This window comes from Lonchura striata, chromosome 3 (assembly GCF_046129695.1).
Source record: "Lonchura striata isolate bLonStr1 chromosome 3, bLonStr1.mat, whole genome shotgun sequence".
In the NCBI taxonomy this organism is placed as follows: Eukaryota; Metazoa; Chordata; class Aves; order Passeriformes; family Estrildidae; genus Lonchura; species Lonchura striata.
In genome coordinates, this window is record NC_134605.1 from 44,149,385 (window position 1) to 44,172,697 (window position 23,313).

Sequence of the window (23,313 nt, forward strand, 5' to 3'; positions counted from 1 at the left end):
TCACCAATACCCGTCATATCCCACTTGCTGTCTCCAGTGGCTGCTCCCGCTGGGTCCTGGGTCACTGGATGAGGACTGGTTGCTTGGAGAACTTCTGTAATGTTGATTTTAGAGTCATTAACAGTGCACTGAGGTATTTGTGGGGTTTCAGATTTGAACTGGGCTGTGCTTCTTTTATCAAACACATTCATTTTCATAAATAATACAGATGAAGTATGAACAATTAGTTACATCCATCTGGGAAATATAAAAGGTTAATCTCAATTTCATAAAACTTTAACAAGAAGTTTAAAAGTATAGTATTTATTCACAAATAAAATATTTCCAACTGAATATATAAAAAGGCACAAAAAGAGAAAGACTAAGTGCCAAATCCTATTTTCACTAGATCTGGCTTTAGTTCTGAGTAAGTGGGATTACTCAGGAGTCAGAGCAGCTGGATTAGGTCTCTAAATTCATGTGTGGGAAGCTCTCATAGTGGATCAGAAATGATTGTTAGTTCCTTGATACTTATTCCAATTTTAAAGCTAGTAAAATTGGAAGATACTTCTAAAATTTTTATTTTATTAATCCTTTGACATAGAAAAGCAACAAGAAAAAAATTTCATGAAGGGTATTATTTTGTACTTAATTATTTACACTTTTAAGCCTCATGTCTTAACAACGTCTCTAAGCAGTTTTGTTAGATTTCCAGACAGCTGAAATTTAATGCTTAAATTTGGATCTGATCACTTCCTTCACTTCTGTGCACTTCATTCCATAACTGCAACACAATTTCCTTCAATTATCTTGACATCATCTTGAATTCAATTCCCTGTGTTTATCTTTTTTTCTTTTCTCTCCCCCCTTTTCTTTTTCATGTAGGAATGGATGCATGTACTCAGGGAGGAAATTAAGAGGTGTGATTTTCTTTATGCAAAACACTTTCCCAAGAACATGACCTTTTCATAAGCAACATTACTGTTCAGCTTGAGTATTTTAAAGATAGTAGCTATTATATTTTGTTTTTTAAAGACATTAGGTGTTACATTTTGTCTAATAACCAATGTACAATAAATAATGTAGTACCTTATTTTTCAGCATGTCTTTCCCTGAGAAGTACTGACAGGACTGAACCTCTCTCAATTAAGTAAAGTAGTCAATAGGCTACAGCTTAATTCAGTTCCATGAACTTGTAATTACTGCCAACAATTATGCATTTTGAGCACAGATTAAGTGACCCAGCATTAAGGAATGGATATATTATGATCCCATGTGTTTCTACCCTCCAGGCTGATGGTTAGGACATGGTCCTCAAAGTCAGGATATTGCTTTGTGATGTTCCTGCCATTTGCTGGACAAGTGTGAAGGCCTTAGCCTAGTAAACAATGAGTGGCCACTAAAGGAGAACCACAGAAATCCCATCAATGACTGCCTCACACAATTCCTTCACACAAAAATTCCAATCATCTGCTCTCAGGAATGGATTCCAGACTCCAGGTGATAGGATGCACTGCCTGCAAATGTGACTCAGGGACAAAAGCATGTGGAGACTTGGTGCAAAAATCAGAAGAGTGAGTCTGCCTAAAGATTCACTTAGGCACATGCTATGAGTAGCTGTCACAGAATTAGCCACTTTGTGAAAACAGGAGTAGAACTTAAGGATAACCTTGTATTTCTAAGTGACTAAGTAGAGGAAATTCCTTGATCACACCAAAATAGTTGGATTGCCTTTTCAAACACTTAATTCTCAGGAACTGTATTAGGAGCATAAGCATTCAGCTCTCAGTCTCTTATTTCCCTCCAGAGACTAGGCACCTAAGTATTATATGTCATTATAGTAGTTAGATTTTTGCTGCTTAAGTTTCTTACTATATCAGTCCACATTTCTTCTGCTTCTTCTTCTTTTGATTTCTAACTTTTATTGCTGACTTCACCCTTAGCTCATTTTCAGATCGGCAGTTAAATCTTCCCTGTTTTATCAACCTGCTTCTCCCTGCTTGCACTCTTAAACAGATACTGGGTATTTGACCCTCTAAAATCTCTTCATCATTTTCCTAGCCTGAGTCTACACTTTCACCCTTGCAAGACTACTTGTAAGTACTAATCCACCTTAATTCAAACTCTTCTGCTTTAAGGTCATCTCTCTGCCAAATCATCAACAATGCCTCTTCCCATGTGGAAAGACCTTGCCAATTAGGTACTTTTCTGTTTCAAGATCTACATGCCAGAATCCACAATTTTCCTGTTTTTTCATTATTTATACTCTGTATCATGTCTTTCCCAGAATAGCACTTCTGCACTGCACATGTTGTGTTTAAGTGACACAGAAATTTCTTCATGATAAGAGTAGACTCAGTCTAAGCATTTTTTCACATGCTTTGCTGAGTGTTATGAGAAGTGCAGCTTATGTTTGTGAAGTCTTTTTGGAATTGAGTAGCATGTCAGAAAGCTTTTATTTTTTTTCTGTATCAGCATACAGTATGCTTAATAAAGCTTCATAAATGCTGAAGTATTTCTAGACATTTGATATAGTGTCTCCTTATGTTAGATGTTATTGAGAATTTAATTAACAAGGTATTAGGTAAAGATTAAATTCTATAATGGTACTTAAATGCTTACAGAAATGAACCTCTCAATTTTTCAGGGGGTAGAGATGGGGGTAGGGGAGAAGGAGAACACAAATTATCAAACAGTCATAACTGGGAGTCATCCTTCCCCAGGCAATGAATGTGACTTATTTTCAAATATATGCTACTATTACTTGTGTACGTTTCCATGTAAAACGTCATTAATTCTTTTCTACTAAATAAGATAGTCAATATACTGGTAGTGGCATTTAATAATTTCATCTAGAATTATTTTAAACCCATTTAAGACCAGTATTTCAGATTTTTGTATCACTCAGTTATTTGCAACATGCAGTAATTATTTCCTTGGAAATTAAAACTATATCATCCAATAAAGGCATCAGCCAAAATAATTATAAACAATAAAGGACAGAGTTCTGCTCAAGACATATGTTTTTTCTAAATAATTCAAAGGTCAAATGTATTTGCAAATTTTTATCTTTAAAAACAAAGTTCCATCTTATGAAGAATTATGATTAAATTAGAACAGAGCTAACATTTAAGAACACCATCCCATCATCTAAGAGGTGTTACATATTCAAATCACAAGCTCTGCTTTGTTTAATTAAAGGCAAAGCAAAGCATAAGGGCTGGTAATGAGTTACAGAACCCTTTGAAACTACGCCAATACCTTGGTAACGAGATTAGATAATTAATTTTTAAAGGAATGAGTTCATTTTATTTACACTCATTATTTGTTTAAATATTCTTCCAAAAGGTGGGGAACAGGACATTATTAAGATCCAAAAATTATAAGGCAGTTTCCCACTTCATATTTTGGGACTAAAGGGAAAGGTCAGCTGTCCTCAGCAGTAGGATCCTCAGCCTACATACCAAAAGTCACTTGTTTCAAGCAGACTGGTCCAGTGAATGCTACTTAATACAACTTCAGAATTAAAATGACTGTCAAAACTCAATAAAACAAGGTTTAAAAAACAAGACACCAACGTTCTAGAAAGCAGAGATTTCAGCAGTAATACACATTGGGAAGGTGACAGGCATTAAGCAGAGAGTGTATTACCTTGCACCATCTGGCAGTTTCCTATCAAAGGAAGTGCTACGAGGAATGGCTGTCTGAGCCTGCTGGAGAAGCTGCTGGCACTGCAGTCTGTCAGATGTTCCTAGGATTGGAGAGGCACGAGAGAGAGGCTGCCCAGCGGGAGTCGGCACCCGATGCCAAGTGGTATTCCTTCTGAAAGGGGTTTTATACTCACATGGGGTGCCTTCACTGTCAAGTTTGTATTCCACCATGGGTATACGACAAAGTTCTGAACAACCCCTGTGGGACAAATAAAAATGCTCATCAGTCTCACAGGAGGGAACACAGAGAAATCTTGCATTCACAGTCAGAAATATATAATTTTTTTGATTTCAGGTGCCCAAAGGTGTTCATACACCATTGTACTTTAAACACTTCAAAACTGTCATGCCAAGCAGGTAGAAAATATAAAAGATTTGCTGTCATGCACTCAAAGATCTTTGAACTATCTTCTCGTCCTTCAAAATGGGGAACATATCAAACTTTTACAAACTAATCGCAGCTTGAATTTTACATAATAAAAACTTCTAGAGACAAGGCACTTAGAAGTCATGAAGCATAAAGTTTTTGTAAAACAGCATTGATTTGTTTAAATTTCAGAAATAGGTTTGTTGCTTTGCAGCAAACAAATTATTTCTTGGGGGGGTTGAGAACTCTTCTTTAGGATCCAATCTTGTCCCCACCAAATGACAGAGTGCATAGACTACAATGCAAGTGATTAATTGGCACCCAAATATTTTTCAGTGTATTTTCAAAGTGTAGTTTTTAATGTCTCTTTTCCCAGGGATTTGTAAACCTGGATGATACATGGGGAAGTAGAAGGAAGAGACAGATCAGAGATAGTCTGGCTTACCACCTCTGCCTGAAGTTTACAGTGTGGTTAAATACTAACAGTATTCACAGACAGTGTAAACCCAGGTAAAAGTACTGGTATTGTTCCATAAAAGATCAGTGTGCCTATGGGATATTTGCTGAAGACTCAGAATGCATTCAATAATTAAGTGTTACTGTTTCAAAAATTAGTTAATAGAAGCTTCACACACCCTTTAAGTCAACCCTGGTTATCACTGGAGATGTTTGATATTCTCAATATTCCATCTCCATTATTTTTCTGATAGGCAGTGCATAGTAAATCAATATCTATGAAGACAACTCCCTAAATACTTCCAAAGCAATACATTAAGTATGAAATAGTGAAAATTTGCTCCTTTGTCTCAACTACAATTCTGCTCCATTCCTTAGCTGAGTCTTGATCAAGCTTTGCTTTTGCTGAAGAAATAGTGCTTACCATTTGCAAAAAGAATTAAAATCACCTAGAGGAAGTGCAATAGAGTGTAAAGAGTTTACAGTCTTAATCCTGAAAATATCTTGGCTTAAATGACTTAACAGAAATATGCGGTGCAAGTAAATTGCATAAATTCTCACACATTAAATCACTGTGCATTACAGCTTCTGAATCAACCCTCCAAAGAATATTTTCATTATATGTGTTTTGGTAAACAGATTAGAAGAAAAAATATTAGACAAAAAGCAAACTACCTTATTCAAGGTTTTTGAAGGGAAGACCCTGCAACTGTAGGAATTATATTCTACATACTCTGTATATGCATAGTCTGATCCAGCCAAATGTTTCACTCTGCTGAATTTTTTAGCAGCAAACAGGCAAGTTTATCCTGTAGGACTAAATCTCTGTTGCTGGTGGCACTCAAACCCACAAAAAAGTTAAAGAACTTAAAAATATAGACAACAAAAATATTGAGACTGGAGATCAATAGGCTATTTAGGGTGGAAGACACCTTGATGAAGATGAGCTGAAGAGATAGAACATTCCAAAGTAGCCCTCAGAATTCCTGTTTTTTCAGTGTTACTCTTTTATCAGAAATATCATTGTAAGATGTACCAAAAAAATCTGACATGTCCAACCTCTGCTGACAAACCATAGCTGAACATGGTGGAGGCATCACGGAACTTTGCAATCATGATTTTCTGGTTTGAATTTCCCTAAGGAGGTAAAACCACCCTAATAATCTCTTCTCACAGATATGGAATGTTGCTACAGAGAAATCACTGTTATAAAATTATCACATCATTTCAGAGCGTCAATGTGGTTTATCTCTAGCCTTCTCCCACCCTGAAATGCCATAGTTATTCAGGACACCACTTCGAACTGCCTCAGTCCATGTATCAATTTTTAAAACTTTTTCACACTTCTGAGAATCACATGTTGGGCTCTTAGAATAAAGACCACCATGAAAAAGGTCAAGTTAAGTGAATTGCACAGAATTGTGCAAACTCTTCTACTACTGAAGCATATACAGAATATATTTCTCCAGTGTAATTTTCAACTGCTTATATTCCAAGATCATTCTTCCCTCCATCCTCATTCACTGCCTGCAATAAAGGTGTAGGAGACAGCCTCCAGCAATGCAACCATGATTCTTTTTCTTTTTTTTTGGTTTTTAAGTGAAAAGTTTTACATACAAAACAAACAGATCAAAGAATACAGAAATACAGAAATGACACAGCAAGGTTAATATAAGTTTGGTGCACTGCACAACTTTTAATGTGACCAAATATACACAGTTTTCCATTATTTGATGAAGTTCAACAATTATTTAGCCTAAAATTTTGATCTCCCTTCTGCTAATTTCTTAGTATTGTTTCACTCTCTCCTTCATTCCTATAGACTATAGGCATTAGAAACAAACCACCCCCTTCCCAGCTTTTGTTAATAAGATATCAATTTTACAGTTCATCTTGGTAATTGAGGAAATTATAACATGTAATTGTGGTTGTATCCTTCTTTAGATACTCCCCATAAAGTACTCTAAATGCTGTAAAAATAGGCATGGGTTTTAAAAGCAAAAGGGACTGTTAAACTATTTAGTTTGATTTAATTAACAAAAGCATGTTATAATAATAGTAAACAACAAGCTTTCCCACAATGAGTAAGAACCGAAAATTTTGTAAAATGTTGTGTTTGTTTGCATCAGGAAAACATATTCTTCCTACAAATTAAAGAAAAAAAAATACTGAGGACACAGTTCCTGCAGAAAAAGGCCTATAAAACAATCTTGTTTTAAATCACTATAAAAATTCAACAGTGCTGCTTATGAATTCAAAACAGAGCCCTAGAATGCTTGTTTTAACTGGCTCAAGAAAGAATTTCCATGGATTCAGATAGTTCTTTTGTCACATAGGGCTTTTAAACCTTAATTTAAAAGTATCAAACCAATCACTCCAACATTTATATGAAAAAATATGCTTCACTGCTTCACAAGCACTGCCTAAAGAACAGATACTGCAGTATACTGAGATAGGTAAAATTATAATTGTAGCTGCCTCCTATATCAGGAAGACAGAGAAGGAATTATTTCATGCCTGCAATCCCCACCTCCACTCCCCACCGTGGATCAAAATGTAAGTTGCCTTGCATGAAAAAAACCCACAAAAATAAATGCAATTCCCTCATAAATATGTAATTTGACCTTTATCTAACTTTCACTTATGATTTTGTTACTTATTCCACCAGTGCAAGAGTATACATTGACACTGGTATTGAATGATAGCTTTTAAATTTAAATTTAATATATTTCTTTTAAATTCACTTTAAAGGATACATAAAGACATATCTCCATTTTATGATTTTAAAAAGATACTTATATTTATGTTAAACAACTACAGGATATCAAATGTCTTTCAAAATTCTATCCAATATTTGAAAAACAGACTTATGACATTTAACAAGCAAATGTGACCATATCTTAACCACACACCAGAAATTATAGCACTTCCTGCCCTTCACCATAGTTTGGTATTAGTTAAATCAATGCTTCAACATAAAGCACAGACTCCTATTAATACCTTTGGCTTAAGAGCCATATTATCCTATTAAAAAAATTGGTTAATAAAACCTACTCTGCAATTAAAGAGAACATGACTCTATGATACAGCTAGCAGGTCAAGACAACATAATAAAGTTTAAGAGTCCACTATAAAAATCTGCAATATTCAAATGTTCCTGCAAGGAGCATTATGTTCTGAAAGAATTATCAAGCAGTCCATTAAATTTTTAAAACTACATTAGCCAAACCTTTCAATATTAGTTTCAGATTCCATATAAAGGTTCTGTAATAGGCTCTGTGATGGGCCTACACTAGGCAGGATGTCTAGTTAAGCAATAAAATATCCATCTCCACAGAAAAGATAGAAGCTTCCATGCACCATGATCAGCACCTTGTCACCTTGATAGCTACACAAAAGCTTTATTTTCTGCAAAGTCCTAGAACTATCAACTACTGAGTACAACTTCAGTATCTGGACCCCAGGTAATTGCAGATTTCAGGTATGAAGAATTTGTTAGGGTGTCAATATAGTCAGAATACCTGGTTACAATTGAACTTCAGGTTCAATGTTTTGCAAGGAGATGTAGGGATAGAGAAGGAACCATTGGTGTGCATCAGTTTATTACACTGATGACTTATCCCTCACTATCATCGTTTCAATTCCAAACATCTAATCCTGCTCTAGAAAGAATCCATCCAGCAGTACAATAACTTCACTCTGCTAAATCAAACTTCATTTCTGAAAACAATCACTTCCATCAGATTGCATGTTTGTTCTCACACTACAGTAGTGCCCTGTACAACGAGCCTGAGGACTCATTGTGCAATCTATTAAATTCACATAATAAAACAAAGATTAATTTCATATAATTATAGAGATTTAACTGAAAAGCAGAATTTAGTAGCTTAGTTTTGTTGAGACTCAGAATGTAGTTAGTGAAGACATACATAGATTTTCTCTTCCCTGACACTGTCAAGTACTTCCTGGAGGTAATATGTCAACTCCACTGGTCCCCCGTTATCAGGCACAGCACAAGACCAAGACACTGCATAATACTGAAATGGTCTAGGAGAATTATGGTCAAAAATCAAGACAAATATTCTAAATTCCAACATCTCAGAAACCTATTAACAGCAGTCATACATAATTAAAAAAAAAATTAAATCCATTTTATATTTAAATAATTTCATACCACAATAGATGTATGTGACTGCTTACAGCAACCTCAGACAGGGCTGCTGCCCACCCTATCCCTTTGGTTTAAGGGAAGTAATAACTCTCTGATAGTCCCTCCATGGAACTGAAGAGTTGAAGCTGCCAATCCCTCCTTCTTGAAGATAAACTCAATGTGCTTCTGATTCTTATTACTATTCAGTTTTAAAAAGAATCTTTGTATTGGTGAGCTGACAAGCAATTCAGAGGCCTCCTAAAGAGCCTCTACATCTGTACTGTTACATGAAAAAGAGAAATACAGACAGGAACTAGATGGTCTTTAAGGTCCTTTCCAACCCACAATATTCTATGATTCTAATATGATTCCATGAGTAGCGAGAGGAAAGAAAAAAAGAAAAAAGGGGAAAAAAGAGTCTGGAACACTTCTTTGCATCTCTCAATAGAGACAAACAGCACTTTGCCAGGCATTTAGGGATTTTTTTTTTTTCTGCTTGACTGTAACAACTGTACAGATAATTAACTTCAGGAATTATAATTAATCCCTACTATAAGTTCATTCATAACTCAGTAAGAAAAAAAATCAAAGACTTTATTTGTATGAGAACCACTGTTAAGCATTTTCCACCTTTTTTTTTTTTTGTTAGGTAGAGAGGATTAACTTTTGTAAGTAGTACAGCTTCCAATTAGTATAATTACATTTTCTTAGTGATAGTTCTTTCAGTTACTTCTATAGAACATCAGAGCCTAGACATTTCTGATATTTGCAGCCTTCTTAGTTTAGTAGCAGGGGTGGTAATTAAAAGGTTTGGTACATCCAAATTCTACTTTTACAAACAAACATTCAGTTTCAGGTTTTGCTGCTTCAGCCTGCCTCAGTTGATGTTAGACTTCGCTTCTTTCTAGCTCAGGTGGCTTAATTTATTAAATAAGTAAATAAATATTAAGAATCTGAAGGCCCTATGAACTATCCCACCAGCTCATGGCAAGCATCCCTGTAACAATAACTGAATTCCACCACACAGTAGCCTCTTCCCCTTCCTAAAAGCACTTTCCAAACATTCTATAGTATGTTGGTTATCTGTTCCTTTTAAAAAGCACCAGAAAGACAACTTTTTTAAAGAAAACATAATCATTTAAGGGGAACAAGCATCAGGACTGGAAAATAAGTCATTACATCTATTTCATTTCTAAGAAGGAGTTTGCAAGGTTCAAAAGAATAAAACAACTTCAGAAGAATTGCAGTATTACTTAAAAATGGCCCACAGGCAGTTTCAGTCATAGTTACTAAAGTATTTCCATTTTCACAATGACCTACAACAGCAGAAAAAGCGCCTCTCACTCGTTCAAACTGACAGTGGAAACTACTGCTCCTACAGCTCTCCAGCTTCTGTTTATAGCCAGCACTGGAAATTTTGCTTGAAGTTTTGTTTGCTTTCTAAATTTCCTAGAAATTGTTTCTTAAGCGGCTCTGAAGCAGTTTCTTTTTTATATAAAATGGTAGTTGAACTAAGACAAACGCATAGGTAAAATGTAGTAAAAAAGAATCTAGCAAAATCTACAGTTTAAAATACATTTAGAAGTGCTGGAATTCCTTGATTGGATTTGGCTGATTAAGGATATAGTGTCCTTGAAAATTATTATAATACCACCAGTGAAAGCAAATCAGAATGAAGACCATTATTCTCCTGTTCAAATGCACACAATCCCAAATCAACAATTCTGAAGGGAGAGACCAACACAGAAAGAAACATGGCACAAGATGTATTGCTCCAGGGAATGGTTTTTCTCTCCCCAGAAACCCCTGTAGCTGTGACCATGTTAGTTTGACCCTTCCTTCCTTTCTTGACTCAACTGGCTGGGAGCCAAGTATCCTTCTTGTACTGAGCCTAGATAAGGCTCTGTCCCTTCCTTGTTTGCTCTTTTTCCCTCCTCTTCCCATAGAATAGACATATTGGACCACAGTGGGGGTCTCTTACAGAGCCTCTTCTGGAATCTTTACCCAGCTCCTGAAACACTTTCCCCCAGGGCCTTGCAGATCTGGGCTAGCCTGGTAACTTCGGGGCGCTGTGGGGGTTAGGTATTTCAGTAAGAATACTTATTAAGATCTGAAAACAACAACCAATATATTTGTTCTAACACCACTTTGTCATTTAAGGAATTTATGTTTTAAATAGCAATTCCTTCTCTCTATCTAAATATCAGCCTGATGCCACACAAATAATTTTGATTTCTGCATCAATTTGTGCATGATTATTTAATTGCTGGAGCAAACTGAAAACAGCAGGAGCTTTGTCTCAAGTTCATTAATTTTACAGGATAGTAAATGAAAAGCCTTATTCCATGATTGCTTTTGCATATACTACTGTCAAGACTTCAGTAGAAAGATCTACATTAAGTAATGGAAGACATTTATCGAGTAGAATTTTCCTCTGCAATTTCCTAATCACTCTAACATTCCTTTGTAAGCACCTTCAACATTCAAATAGTTTATTTTCATGCTGAAATAAATGAATACAAGACAGTTTGCAGAAAAAAAAATCCTTGTTAATAGTTTATTGCTAATAGTTTCTCCTCAGTGGATGAACACTTACATTTTGTTTTCTTTTAAAATGATGTATTGAAGATTATTTTTGGGTAACCTAACAGACAAAAAAAAATCAAGTAAAGAACTTGATTAAAGATCTCCACTTTGGCTGATATTTTTTCAAGGGACTGCTTTGGAAACACCCCTGCACACTTGAAACTCATTTTCATTTTAAGGGTACAATTCCCGAGATACTCCATGCCACTCATGTCCAATCTGTGTAAACTCATTTCAGAATTTGATCCCAGCAAGGAAAGAGTGATAGTAAGTAACCCAAAGAGAAATTCCTCATTTCTTTGTATTCATAAACCCCAGCAGAAATAGCTAAGCAGAAACTAGTCTTTCAAGAAGTAGAAAACAGCTGATTAGCTCAGAAAATGAAAGACTGGCATTAATAAAATGATACATTTGGATTTTTTCAAGAAATTCTGGATTTCTTTTTTTTTTTGCTAAAATTATATTCTTGTAAATGTATGTAATTTTTTAATGCAACCGATCCTTTTAGAAACTGAGATTAATGCATTTTTATATCTATGCACCGTAGGCAAAATCTTAGTGGCTGAACTTGAAACCCTAGTAAGTAGCAGATAGGCTATCTTTTTTTCCTCAAAATTATGATAATTTATCCCTTTCTGCCCTCTCCTCTTTTCCCTTGTTCATTAATAATATTTTTACAAACAAAGATCATATTTGTCAACTGAAATTCTCAGACTTGTCATGTAATATCTATAACTGTTTTCTGTCTGCTCTGATTAGATTATAAACATTGCAAAAAGGCAAGGTCAAACCTCTTCAGAGACTGGAAAGTCAAAATCACTAATCCTACTTTTGGGGATGTACAAGTGAAAATGAGCCATTTTCTGTGGGAAATTGCTCTTTGAGAGAAAGACATTTTGGATATGTGTGTGTGTTTATATATATATATATACTAGAAAGGTGAAGCTAAAAAGAATTTAAACATGCTTTTAAAAACAATTTAGAATAGGTACATGGTTTTTAAAAATTCATTTTTCTTAGTAGTTTGTCGCAATTTTAAAGATGCTAAAAATTATGAAGAGGAGCAGCTTTTGCATATTATTCTCACTGTGGTAACACTCAGTTCAGACTCCTCCTACACATTCACTTGGGTGCTATGTACCACACTGATCTGGGATTTAAACAGATTTTAACTCTAGAAGAAGATTTATATCAAAGACAATATAAACAGTACATACAGTATGTATTTTTCTATCAGGGCCTATAAAATACACGTTTTTACCTTCAATAGAAAAGGATCAGCTCATTAGGCTCATATTCTGTAAACAGCTTGGAAATGTATACCAAACAAGTCAGTGAAAATTCATACCCAGAAACAGATGGTGAGAATAGCAAAGCTAAGCAAAGAGAGGCTTAATTGCAAATTTCTACCCAACTAAGCAAAACGGTGGTATTCTACATTCACAGGCATTTTGTTCAGAAAGGGAGGCATCATGATGCAGGTTGAGGCAGGGGACAGCCCTTGTGTGTCATACATCAGGCCAATGACTACTTGGAGAATTGCCACCAATTAAGCAGCATTCGTATACGGTTGGCATCAACTTCACAGTGCTGCATGCTACGTAAAATTTTATTGCTTGCTCTCTTGCCAAAAGCAACACATCTAATGTTTTTTCTGTTGAATTAAAAATCAACAAGAGATTTAAAGTTGGCCTGCTAAAAGAAGACAAGTAATTAAATTTACTCTGGTACAGTTCTCAATTGGAATGAGACAAATTAACACTGACTAGACAAGGTGCATGAGAAATAAAGTCACACTGTTACAAAGTTTCAATTTATTCCTACTTCTCTGCCTCATGATATTAAAAAAAGGAGAAAAATGTCTTTTGTCACCAAAAAAGGAATACTGATGACAGAAAAATGCACTTAATCCCTGAAAACACTGGTACAGCAACTGTAATGATTGTTATTACAGACTTTCCCTGGGCATGAGCATATATTTCATGTTGCAACAAGATTTCTCTGCTTTAAATGACAAACTCATTGATGTAATTCACCATTTAACATGAATAAATTAGATATCTGTAGAAACTGAGTAGAACTCTAAGACCTGGTACCATGTATATCCAGAATGCAGTAATTCACTATTTTAATTAAATTTAATTTTTAAAAACCCACCGTAATACTTAATAAGAAAAAAAAAAAACTTTTTCAAAAATATTTTTCAATAATCAAGAGTTGGAGAAATCTCAAAGATGGACAAGGTGCAATTTTGTGAAAAGGATTCCACATTTTTAAATTCAGCATTAAAACATATAACTCCTGTGGAAGGAAAGAAGTAACATCAGCTTCCATGACAGCTCAGTCAAGATACATTAAAATTTACTTTCTACACTTTTAAAGTCATATATAGTAAATTTCTTGTAGGATCAAATTCTATCTTCTATAACAAGTTAATACGGGTTTTGGGGAAAAGATTACTTTAAGAGCCTCAACAATATTACCACGCAACATGATGGACAATATCCATTTACTGAAGGGCCTCAATAGAAGACTCATCATTTAAGAAGGCACAGAGGAAAAAAAACGCAGACAGATACAAATGTTAGACTGAGAACTGCTGCTCCTTACCTTCTGGGTGCTCCATCCTCGTGTGGCTGAATAATGACCACTTTTACTGTCACCGATGTGCGCAAGAGGTCGATCATTTGCTCGTGGGTTAGAGTTGCCACAGCCACTTTACAGATCTCGACCAGGCGGCTCCCCTGCCGCAGGCCTGCTTTCCATGCGAATCCAAAGGGCTCCACATCTGCCACTATCCCTTCAAAGTTCACGTGGAATCCCAGCTGGCCCAGCCCATTTCTCCGCAGCGTCATTTCCGTGGTTTCACACCCTCTGGTCACTATCTGAGGAAGCACCAGATTGTTACGCTATTTTCAAGGCACACAAACATTATAAAGTCGTGTATGGCTTGATATTATCTATCTTTAATATACTAACATTAAATTATCTTAACCTTATGTTTGAGCACATAAAACAAAATGAATGACACGTTTCATGACACTAAAAATCTTCCATCTCCAGGGCAGGCAGCCTGACCCATGTCAAGCACTTCTCCCTTGCTCAATGTTAACATAATGCCACTTATAACATACTGAAAACTTTACAGCTGGTTTAGTTTCAAAATAGAAAGCAAGAAAAATGCTGCCCTGTCAGTTACTTCATTCCTTTTTGGCTGACTGCAGGTGTGCAGGCTGTTTTTATTCAGCATTAAACAGCATTAACCCCAAGATATAACACGAGCCTCAGTTCTAGAAGCTTGTTTTCCTCGAGAAAAGAGCAATGAAGAAAATATTAATTTATTTTGCTTTATAGGCAGATTCCTAACTACCATCATCTCCAGATGAGGATATCACTAAAATGGGATGAGAGTTTCCATGTCATTGAGAAACTCATATTCAGTGAAAAGTAACTGTCATTATACAGCAGAGCCAAAATCCTTCTGGTTCATTTCTATAGTCTGTGAAACAAGTTTTGCTATGTAAATCATAATCATACAACAGTCAGAAGACAAAATTCTAGCCTGCATTACAAGGAAGTTTGAGAGCTACCCCAGTCTTGCCTTTTGCCAGTGTCACAAAACCAGTATGTATTTAGCTTCATTAGCTCAATTAGAACAAAAACTTTACCATTATAAAACATTATCAAAGATCTCCCCTAAACATTATCAAAAATCTCCCACAAACACTCCACCAAGGCAAATACCTGCCTTTTGGAGATGCATGTGTTACAATTCAGATCAAAGGATCTACCCAAGGTCATGTTACATTAAGAACAGTTCCAAAAAGTTGTTTCTGCTGTTTATGGCTGGGTTTAGTGTGCATTACTAAAATAGATAGGAGACTAGTGTTTACTATCAGCTGTGCAGGATAGATCTCTGCAAAGGTTGTTTTATGGCTTGAGTTTAATTCAGGAGGCTATTTTGGAAAAGTTACTCTTGCTCTCCATTGCCTGCTTGAGCCAGAATCCAGGCAGGCTAGCTTACTATTTTATTGTGTACTTGCCACACCTGATTCAGGGGTGCATGAGAAGGGAGTGAGACTTTACACCTCATGAGATTTGGTACCTTAGTGAGTTTTAAAGCACTATTTCTTTAATAGAATATTTCTACATGGATATCTGTCACTCAGCAGAAAAAATTAGAATTTGCACACATGAGAACAAAGTTCCACAAACCCATGAGTTACTTTAGCTTTACTTAGCTGGTGTATGTTCACACTTTTAACCTGTGAGGTGAAGAAATACAATTAGCTCTCATTCATTAAGGGATAATCTTCTGTGAATTGTGAAATGTTGAAGATATTGTAAGGATCAGATATTCTGAGAATTATTGCCTGGAAATTTTGATTCATAATCTTTCCAGTTCTTCTTAAGATATAGGTTTCAAACTTAAAATGTGAAAGTCATTATTGAGATGTCTAAAATGTACTCAGGAGGCTTTATTTACAAAGTCAGGGTCTCATAATAAAACCAAAGCAGCTACTTCCTTTGTCATTTTTCAGCTCTGAGGTTTTAGTGTAGTTTAGAAAATTTTGTTTTTAAATAAAACTTTCTATTATGCTTATAGGTCTGCATGTAGTATTAGAACTATATAGCATACTGTCAACTTTAACATACTGTTAACCTAGCTCTCTTATGACTAAATTTCAATACAAAAAGAAAACCAAACTTCCATAATTTGTGAACTAGATAAGTGAAAATGAAATTTTCAGCTTTTTGTTAACTATACTTCCATCACAAGTTTTGAAAATATACATTTAGTCATGCAGTGAAAAGAAGAACATGCTATTATAGTCAAGAGCCCAACTGAGGGACAGAATTTATCCTTATTAAGCTACATAGTAGTCTTTTTTGGGGGCTGACACCTCTTTACTATTATGCCACAATTACAGACTACTGCAAAATGAATGCACCAGCCAAAGAATATGGATTTCCCCAACTCAGAGCACTCAAAATCTCTTCTTCAAGTCAGTTAAATATTCAAAAGTTGAAAGATAAGCAAGAGAAAGATTCCTGCCAAAGACCCATCTATTCCCAATGGAAAGTATTCCAGGAGATCTAGTTCTTCCCAAGTGTAAATTCCCTAAAAGGTAACACTGCATATTACATAGTAATGTCACATTAAACATAGTGCTGCTCCACTTCAACACACGGCATTCTGCTGACTTGGTTGCAGCTTCACTGATCTTGTGGCCATAAATGAACTAAGATCTGGCTTCTTTGAAAGCACTTAATACAGATAAAGTTAAAAGACAGAGATCCTGTAAGTGCCACTAAGAAGGTGAAGAGTTTTTTTTTTAATATACAGGATACTAAGGAAATTTTGTCAACTCAATTTCTTGTCTAAAGATCCATTCAGTGTTTCCATTTAATCTTTTATCACCCTGACATTCTCTGTTATCCTAGAGCCCAAAACCACTGCTTTTCCTGCCTTCCAGCAAAACCCTCCAAGTTAATCTATAGCTTGCTGCTCTTTCTATAGTTAGATACTCTCCCTCACAAATACAAATTTGTTTAGACTGACAAGTTACAGCTCTTTTTTCAGTCCTGGACTGATTGTTTCACTTCAAACTAAAATAATGGTCTCAGCCAGCTTCTTACACCTTTTCTTAATCTGGATATTCAAATAGGTGTCCTTTTTATCTGCATAATTTAAATCCAGACAATAAAATCTAGTTATTTCTTTGACAATCTCATTTAGTAATTGCAATGTTCTACTCACTAGTTCTAAGAAATGCTTTAACTCATGACTGAAAAGGGTTAATCATCTGGTCATTGAAGATTGATATTACATCACAGTTTGAGCTTTCATGTTTAGCATCTGCTGGCACATATGGCTGTAAACCTCAGCTGTGTTGTGAGTCACTTGAAAGGTTTTTAAGGTTTGCACATGAACTGTGGCATCAGAGTTTTAAATACTTTTAGTGGTTCTAATGGTTCTATATCAAATGTATTTAAAGATTGCAGAAAGCATTCAATGTTATAAAATATTGAAATAACATCAATATGCAGATTTGAAAAGAGAGGAAGAAAAAGGGGAAAATGAGAAAAAGATGAGGCAAGAAACACGAACAAAAATGTTTTGAAACAAGTAATGATAATTAACTATTTTAATTAGTATGCAAGTTGGATAAGTAGCAGGGAAAGAAAAGGAAGGCAGAGTTCATTGGAATAGATGATTGAAGTTAATATTCAGGTAATTTGCGGGGATTATTTAACCCCATATCTGGCCATAACAAAGAGGCAGCAGTAAAGTAAACATAAAAAACCATTTCGTTTTTTGTTTTTAATTACCAGATCTTAAAGATTGGGTTATTTCCAGGTTTTGCAAAACTGAGTAAGTGAAAAATAGCAAAAAAAATTGTCACTGATGACACCAGAAATTTTCACTAGAACTTTAAATCTTGTTTCTCATTTGTGTTAAGAAATTTGTATTGCTCAGTTAACAAGACCTAATGGGAGCACTATTTTCTAGAAGGGAAATATCTGTCTTAGGAAAGTGAAACTGAAGACCTCAATTGAAAAGGATAATAGTGGCAAGAAGAGTTTAAAGACATTTAGCTCTTGAAATAACAATTCTACTTTGAAAGAAAGTTATAATTTAGAGTTGATATTGAGCAATGTTAAATGACACTGCAGTACTAGAAAGGCCCTAAATCATCAGCTGCAATCCAACTATGTCAGTGTGAAAACTGTAAGCAGACACATTTCTTTTCAGTGCCGAGCCTTCCAACAGAAGCAACCCCTAAAACTGTCTTAAATTAAGATCAAAGAGTGAAGTGTAACCACTAGCTGCATCAGCACATTTACCTTAGAGTTACTGTCATTTCATTTGGACTGACAGAAATAGTAACAGGACAGTAGTACTGACATGGTCATTAAGTGTCTGAAAAACTTCATCCAATCAGTTGGTAAAACTGACTTTAGTTGATGTAGTTTTCTTTACCTCCTGCACTTTCTCAGTACAGAGGAACAAATCAGCAGAACCACTTACATAAAATTTTCTGCTAATATTCTCATGGGTTATTACAAAAAGTATATTTTACATACTAAGATTTTATATATTTTTTAATTAATCATATTTCTACCTACAAAGGTTTGATTTGAGAATAGGCTACAGGCTAGTAAGAGGCAGCAGAAGCTTTTCAGTCCCGATTTCAACACTGGAACCATCAATGGCCTTGGGCAAGTAATCAGATCAATGGTATCTGAAACCTTACCCCTGAAAAACAGGTTGATAAAATTTATCTCCCATGCTGTGAAGATTGCTATTTGTAATTCTCTCTGAAGACCAAAAACACTCCTGAACTATAAACCCAGAACATTTTTAATTACATCTCAAAGGAGATGTAGACAAATAACTGTTCATAAAAACCCTGGAATTCCAGTTTAGAAACTGTACTTACTTCAAGTCTTTGAACAATTTCTCTGATGTCTTCAGTACAATTATCTGCTGCAGACAGAAGAATACATTCTCCTCTTTCATAAAATATTTTGATGCTCATTAATCCAGATGTCCATCCAATAACATCTCTGCAGGAGCAGTTAAATACAACATTTTTTGATTCCTTTTCAATCAACATGATAAACTCATTGGAGATTCCAAGGAGACATTCAATGTCAGCAGACTGGCCAAAATCTCGGGCAATCACATTCCACATAATTGCTCCAACGCTGAATAGATGTGCATCTTTCCTTGGTTTCACTTTTTCCTTCTTTTTTGCCCCTAAAGTAATAAAGCTGAACTTGGCTGAAGTATCCACTGTAGCTGTGGTAACAAAATTTTCTGCCAGATCTTTCAAATATTCTTGACGTGTCCTTGTGGCCATGGCTCGAAATTTTTCCGATTTATGTGCTGCATTTTCAGCATTAATAACTTTGGCTAAAAGGAAGTCCCTAAAGACTGCAGACTTTGGGAAAGTTACTCCTTTGGGAATGGGTGGACCAAATGAGGGAACATCTTTTGACCGTGAAACACCAACACTGGAAATAGAAAAAAAAAAACAAACAACCAACAAAATTATTAATTCCCTAAAAAAAAAGCCAAAAATCAGATGATAAGCAGAACTGTGATGTCTGCAATCCATTTATGCAATTAAGTACAGCTTTGACATGCCAATTTGCAGAGGTTTCAGACACATCAAAGAAAACTGGTTGTCTATTTTAGAATACCTTTCTGTTTGAAATACATAAAGGATATTATGGAGGTATCTTGCTAAAACAAAAAATCAAAGATAATTTCTTAAGGTGTCAATGTCTCCTTTCTTTAATGTAATAAATATTAAAATGTATTGTGAGAAAAAAATGAGAGAAGTATTTTTTAAAATTATTTTTATGTAAATCTATAATTTTCAGCTGTCACTCAGTTGCATCGTCTTAAAACTAAGAAACGTAAAATCAGAAACAGAAATTAATTTTTATCTTCAATTCTTCTTCTACAATGAAGTGTAAATTCAATGAAAAGATATTGGTGTCAAATGTGACTATAATGGAGTATTCTCCACCTGTTTAAGCTCCCTATTCTATGCTCATAAAATTTGAAAACATTTACAATTCTTGGTCTAGACAGTTCACAGCCAAATGTAAGAAAAATAGGAATATTTCCTAATTGATATAATTATACCTCTAATTGATTGATACATAATATATTTCAACTGAAAAATAATTTCAAAATAATGTACACAGTAGGTACAACTACTATTTGTTTGACTAAAATACAATCAAATTTGGAATGATGGATAGAGTTTAATAATAAGAAAAATATAGCTTAGAAAATGTCATGTATTAATCAACACAAAACAGTTACTGAAACAAAATCAAGTCCTAAAAGATAGTTTATGTTCTAGTAGACCACTAGAAGACAGTAATATGACCCACCCTCATGATGTATTTTAATTTCATTTTAAGCAATGAATAAATAACATTTGTAAATAAACCTGTGTAATTATGCTTCATGTCTTTATCACTATTTGCACAATTACAAATCAATTTACTCATGTGTTTCCACCTTGGTTACCTTGCTAAAATTCATGATGCAGTGACTTAAATGTGAGAGTTAAAATCATCTGAAATTTATGATGATTTTCCATTCTCCAAAGGTCTTTGTTTATGTGCTTAAAGGCTATGACTCATCATATTGTCATACTCAGGGATTCATACAGTATTCTCAAATACTTTAAATAACTTTTTTTAAAAAAGGAAACATGCAATACAAACTAATTTCTATTGGTGTGCCTGCAAATCTTGTTTTCAGTAACTTGTTATATCCCCATTTTGTGGCCATAAATCAGCAACATGGAATTCTGCACATACCCCTTTGAGTCTACAAACTGTGCTCCATAACTCTAGATGTTTGCAGGAGAGACACTGGGGTTTCAAATTCACAGCAGAAATTTTTAAATCGAGTACATAATATGAATAAGAAATACAAAATATCTAGAAAACACAGTTGAATTGTAGTCTTAGTAACAAACTTATATAGTTAGAAGGCTGTACTCACCTATAACACACATTTTCAGTGCAAGGATTATGCACTTTGACAATGACAAATACATGTTGAAAGTGGGAACGAATATTTTTTGGAGTAAAAGGAAGTGCTCCTGGCTCTTGGAAGACAATGGTAACTATGTCATTTCCTATATGCCTTTTCCTTAGCAGCTAGACAAAAAACATGCATTGAAAAATTAGTTATTAAAAATAAATAAATAAAATAATAAATTCATCATCTTAGGAAAAAATCAAACAAGCCAAACCAATATAAATAAAGCATATTTTTTCAGAAATAACTTTTATTGCATTATGGATAACAACATATCACAACTGCAAAAATATAGGGAAAGGAAATTAGACTAATTTCACAAAAATACTAGTGAATTTTCTCACATCTCCACACTAGCTCTCCATAGTTTCTTCTCATTTATATTTTATTCTATGAGAAAAATGTATTTCTCTTGTTCTTACTAAAGCATCACTTCAGTAATAAAAAAGTGTTGCATCACTTGACATTTCTCACTATCCAGAAAACTGTACATCCATTTCCTCTTTATAGTGTAATACTTGTCTCTACAATAAAAATATAATATTGCTCCTACATCTCAATAAAACCTCCTTTTCCATGTCACAATACTATTAAATATTGTCTTTAATATAATGATCTTAATTTTGAAAAAAATATTATCATGAACTTCCACCACAAACGTTAGTAACTGCATACTTGAGGAACAGAACCATGTCTGCCAAAGATTTTGCATTGTCAACTAGTAGCATAAAGACACTTAAAGATATACCTTAGCTCATGTGTAACCAAAAAATATTTAAGAATAAATTTACTTGAAAACTTTATGACAGAGCAAGTAAAATTTTCTCTATCAAAGTGATTTCATGGAAAAGAATCTTTCTAGTAAGAGTATTTTGTTTCATTTTTCCAGTTCCACTACAAGTTAGTATTTAAGCTACCAACAACAAAATGCAAAGTTGCACACACTAAAGCCTAGAACCCATAAGTATGTTTCATTACAGCCCTTAAAATAACATAAAGGATGATATTCCAAAGGTAGTCAGAAGGGCCAAAGTCACAATTTTAAAGCACTAAGTACATCTGCATTATTTTAAACATAATCAAAACCCCAAATACAGATAAATAACTAAGACTTCTTATGTAACTTGAAAACAGGCATAGAAATCAGTATTTGTTAAGTCATGTGGCTCAGTCAAGTTCTCAGGTTTCTATGAAAATGAAAATAACTGGTTATTTGAGCCATTTAAGGATCACTTCTTCAAGGACCTGATCACAGATCTAAGTGTGTCAGGCATACTTTAATTTGCTTATGTAGAGAGCCACACAATTAGATCATAGTAGAGCAGCACAAGTTAATGTTTAGAAGTTATTACTATCTCACAGGTTGGAATTTACAACTCAGTTAAATTTGTAAGCAACCTTCCAATTACAAGGTACAAGGTGATTAATTTCTGCCCTTATTGTACCACGAAGTACCCAATTACTTCTTCTTGATACAGTGGTTCATGCCTATATATTTCCATAGAGTAAATTATAAAAATGAGAATGCAATCCTCTTTAAATGTATATATATTTTTTCAAGATAATTACTGCTTTCAATAATATTTTCTGCTTTTGTAGACCCCTTTAGGAGGTTCTGCTTGCCATCGTACAAAGCGTAAGCAAGAACAGCATTCACTTACTTGAAGGTAAGTTTTAGAAATGTTTGAAATTTTACTAGCTAAGACTTTTACAAAGTATGGCAGTCCTATCCCTAGGATATTTTTTAAGAGTGGAAACCTCTAAAAGGCACAAAAAAAGAAACAGAAAGACAGGTCATTATTTTTAAGAACCTTACCAAGACTGTAGAGATCTTAGTGACTCCTTCAGTTTAAAATAAAACCAGTGTAACACTTATAAATAGTTGTCATGCATAAGTGGTCAGTCAACTTCAACACAATGCAAAAGGCAAAGCACAGTTGTGGCTGTGCACAGAGGATCAGAATGCAAAGAACTTCTAAAGTGGGGAAAATTAAACTGGGGTGATCTGGAACATGGAAAGAAGTGCTCTGAATAGGATAAAGGAAGAGGAAAAGAATAAAGTATTGAATGGAGAAGAAGGAGGGAATTCATACCTCTCTGGGAAATAGGCAATAAGGATAGCATACTGAAAATGAAAAAGGAATTGAAGGAAACCGGAACTCAGCAAAATGATCTATAAGAAACCCTTTTCTAGTTTCCATTCTATAGCCTACATTTTTCTCCCAACTTTTACCTCCTAGTTTGTTTGGGTGTTCTTTTCAGGTTCTCAGTTTCCCCTTCCTCTCCCATTTTGAGGTCTGCTCAGGTTTGGGGGTTTTTGGATGCTGTAAAATTATTTTTTTTTAATCTGCCTTTCTAACATACTCTAAAGAATCTCATGCCAGTATTCAGCATTGATGTTGACAGGAGTTCTCAATTGGGTGCAGTAAGGAAGCATCATTGTCACATTAGAATTTGAAAATAAACATAATCAAGTATGATAGGCAGC

At 34.7% G+C, this 23,313-nt stretch overlaps 1 protein-coding gene across 3 annotated transcripts in view; it reads right to left on the reverse strand.

Annotated features, from left to right (window-relative positions):
• SIPA1L2 (signal induced proliferation associated 1 like 2) overlaps nt 1-23,313 on the reverse strand; it is a 123,334-nt gene that overhangs the window by 25,781 nt on the left and 74,240 nt on the right. For all 3 annotated transcript variants that reach the window (XM_021527120.3, XM_077782112.1, XM_021527122.3), the window contains 5 exons: nt 20,787-20,944; nt 18,694-19,270; nt 13,859-14,133; nt 3,631-3,888; nt 11-94 (listed from right to left, as the gene is read on the reverse strand). In XM_021527120.3, the coding sequence (XP_021382795.1) occupies nt 11-94; nt 3,631-3,888; nt 13,859-14,133; nt 18,694-19,270; nt 20,787-20,944 (1,352 nt within the window). The remainder of the gene's footprint in view (nt 1-10; nt 95-3,630; nt 3,889-13,858; nt 14,134-18,693; nt 19,271-20,786; nt 20,945-23,313) is intronic.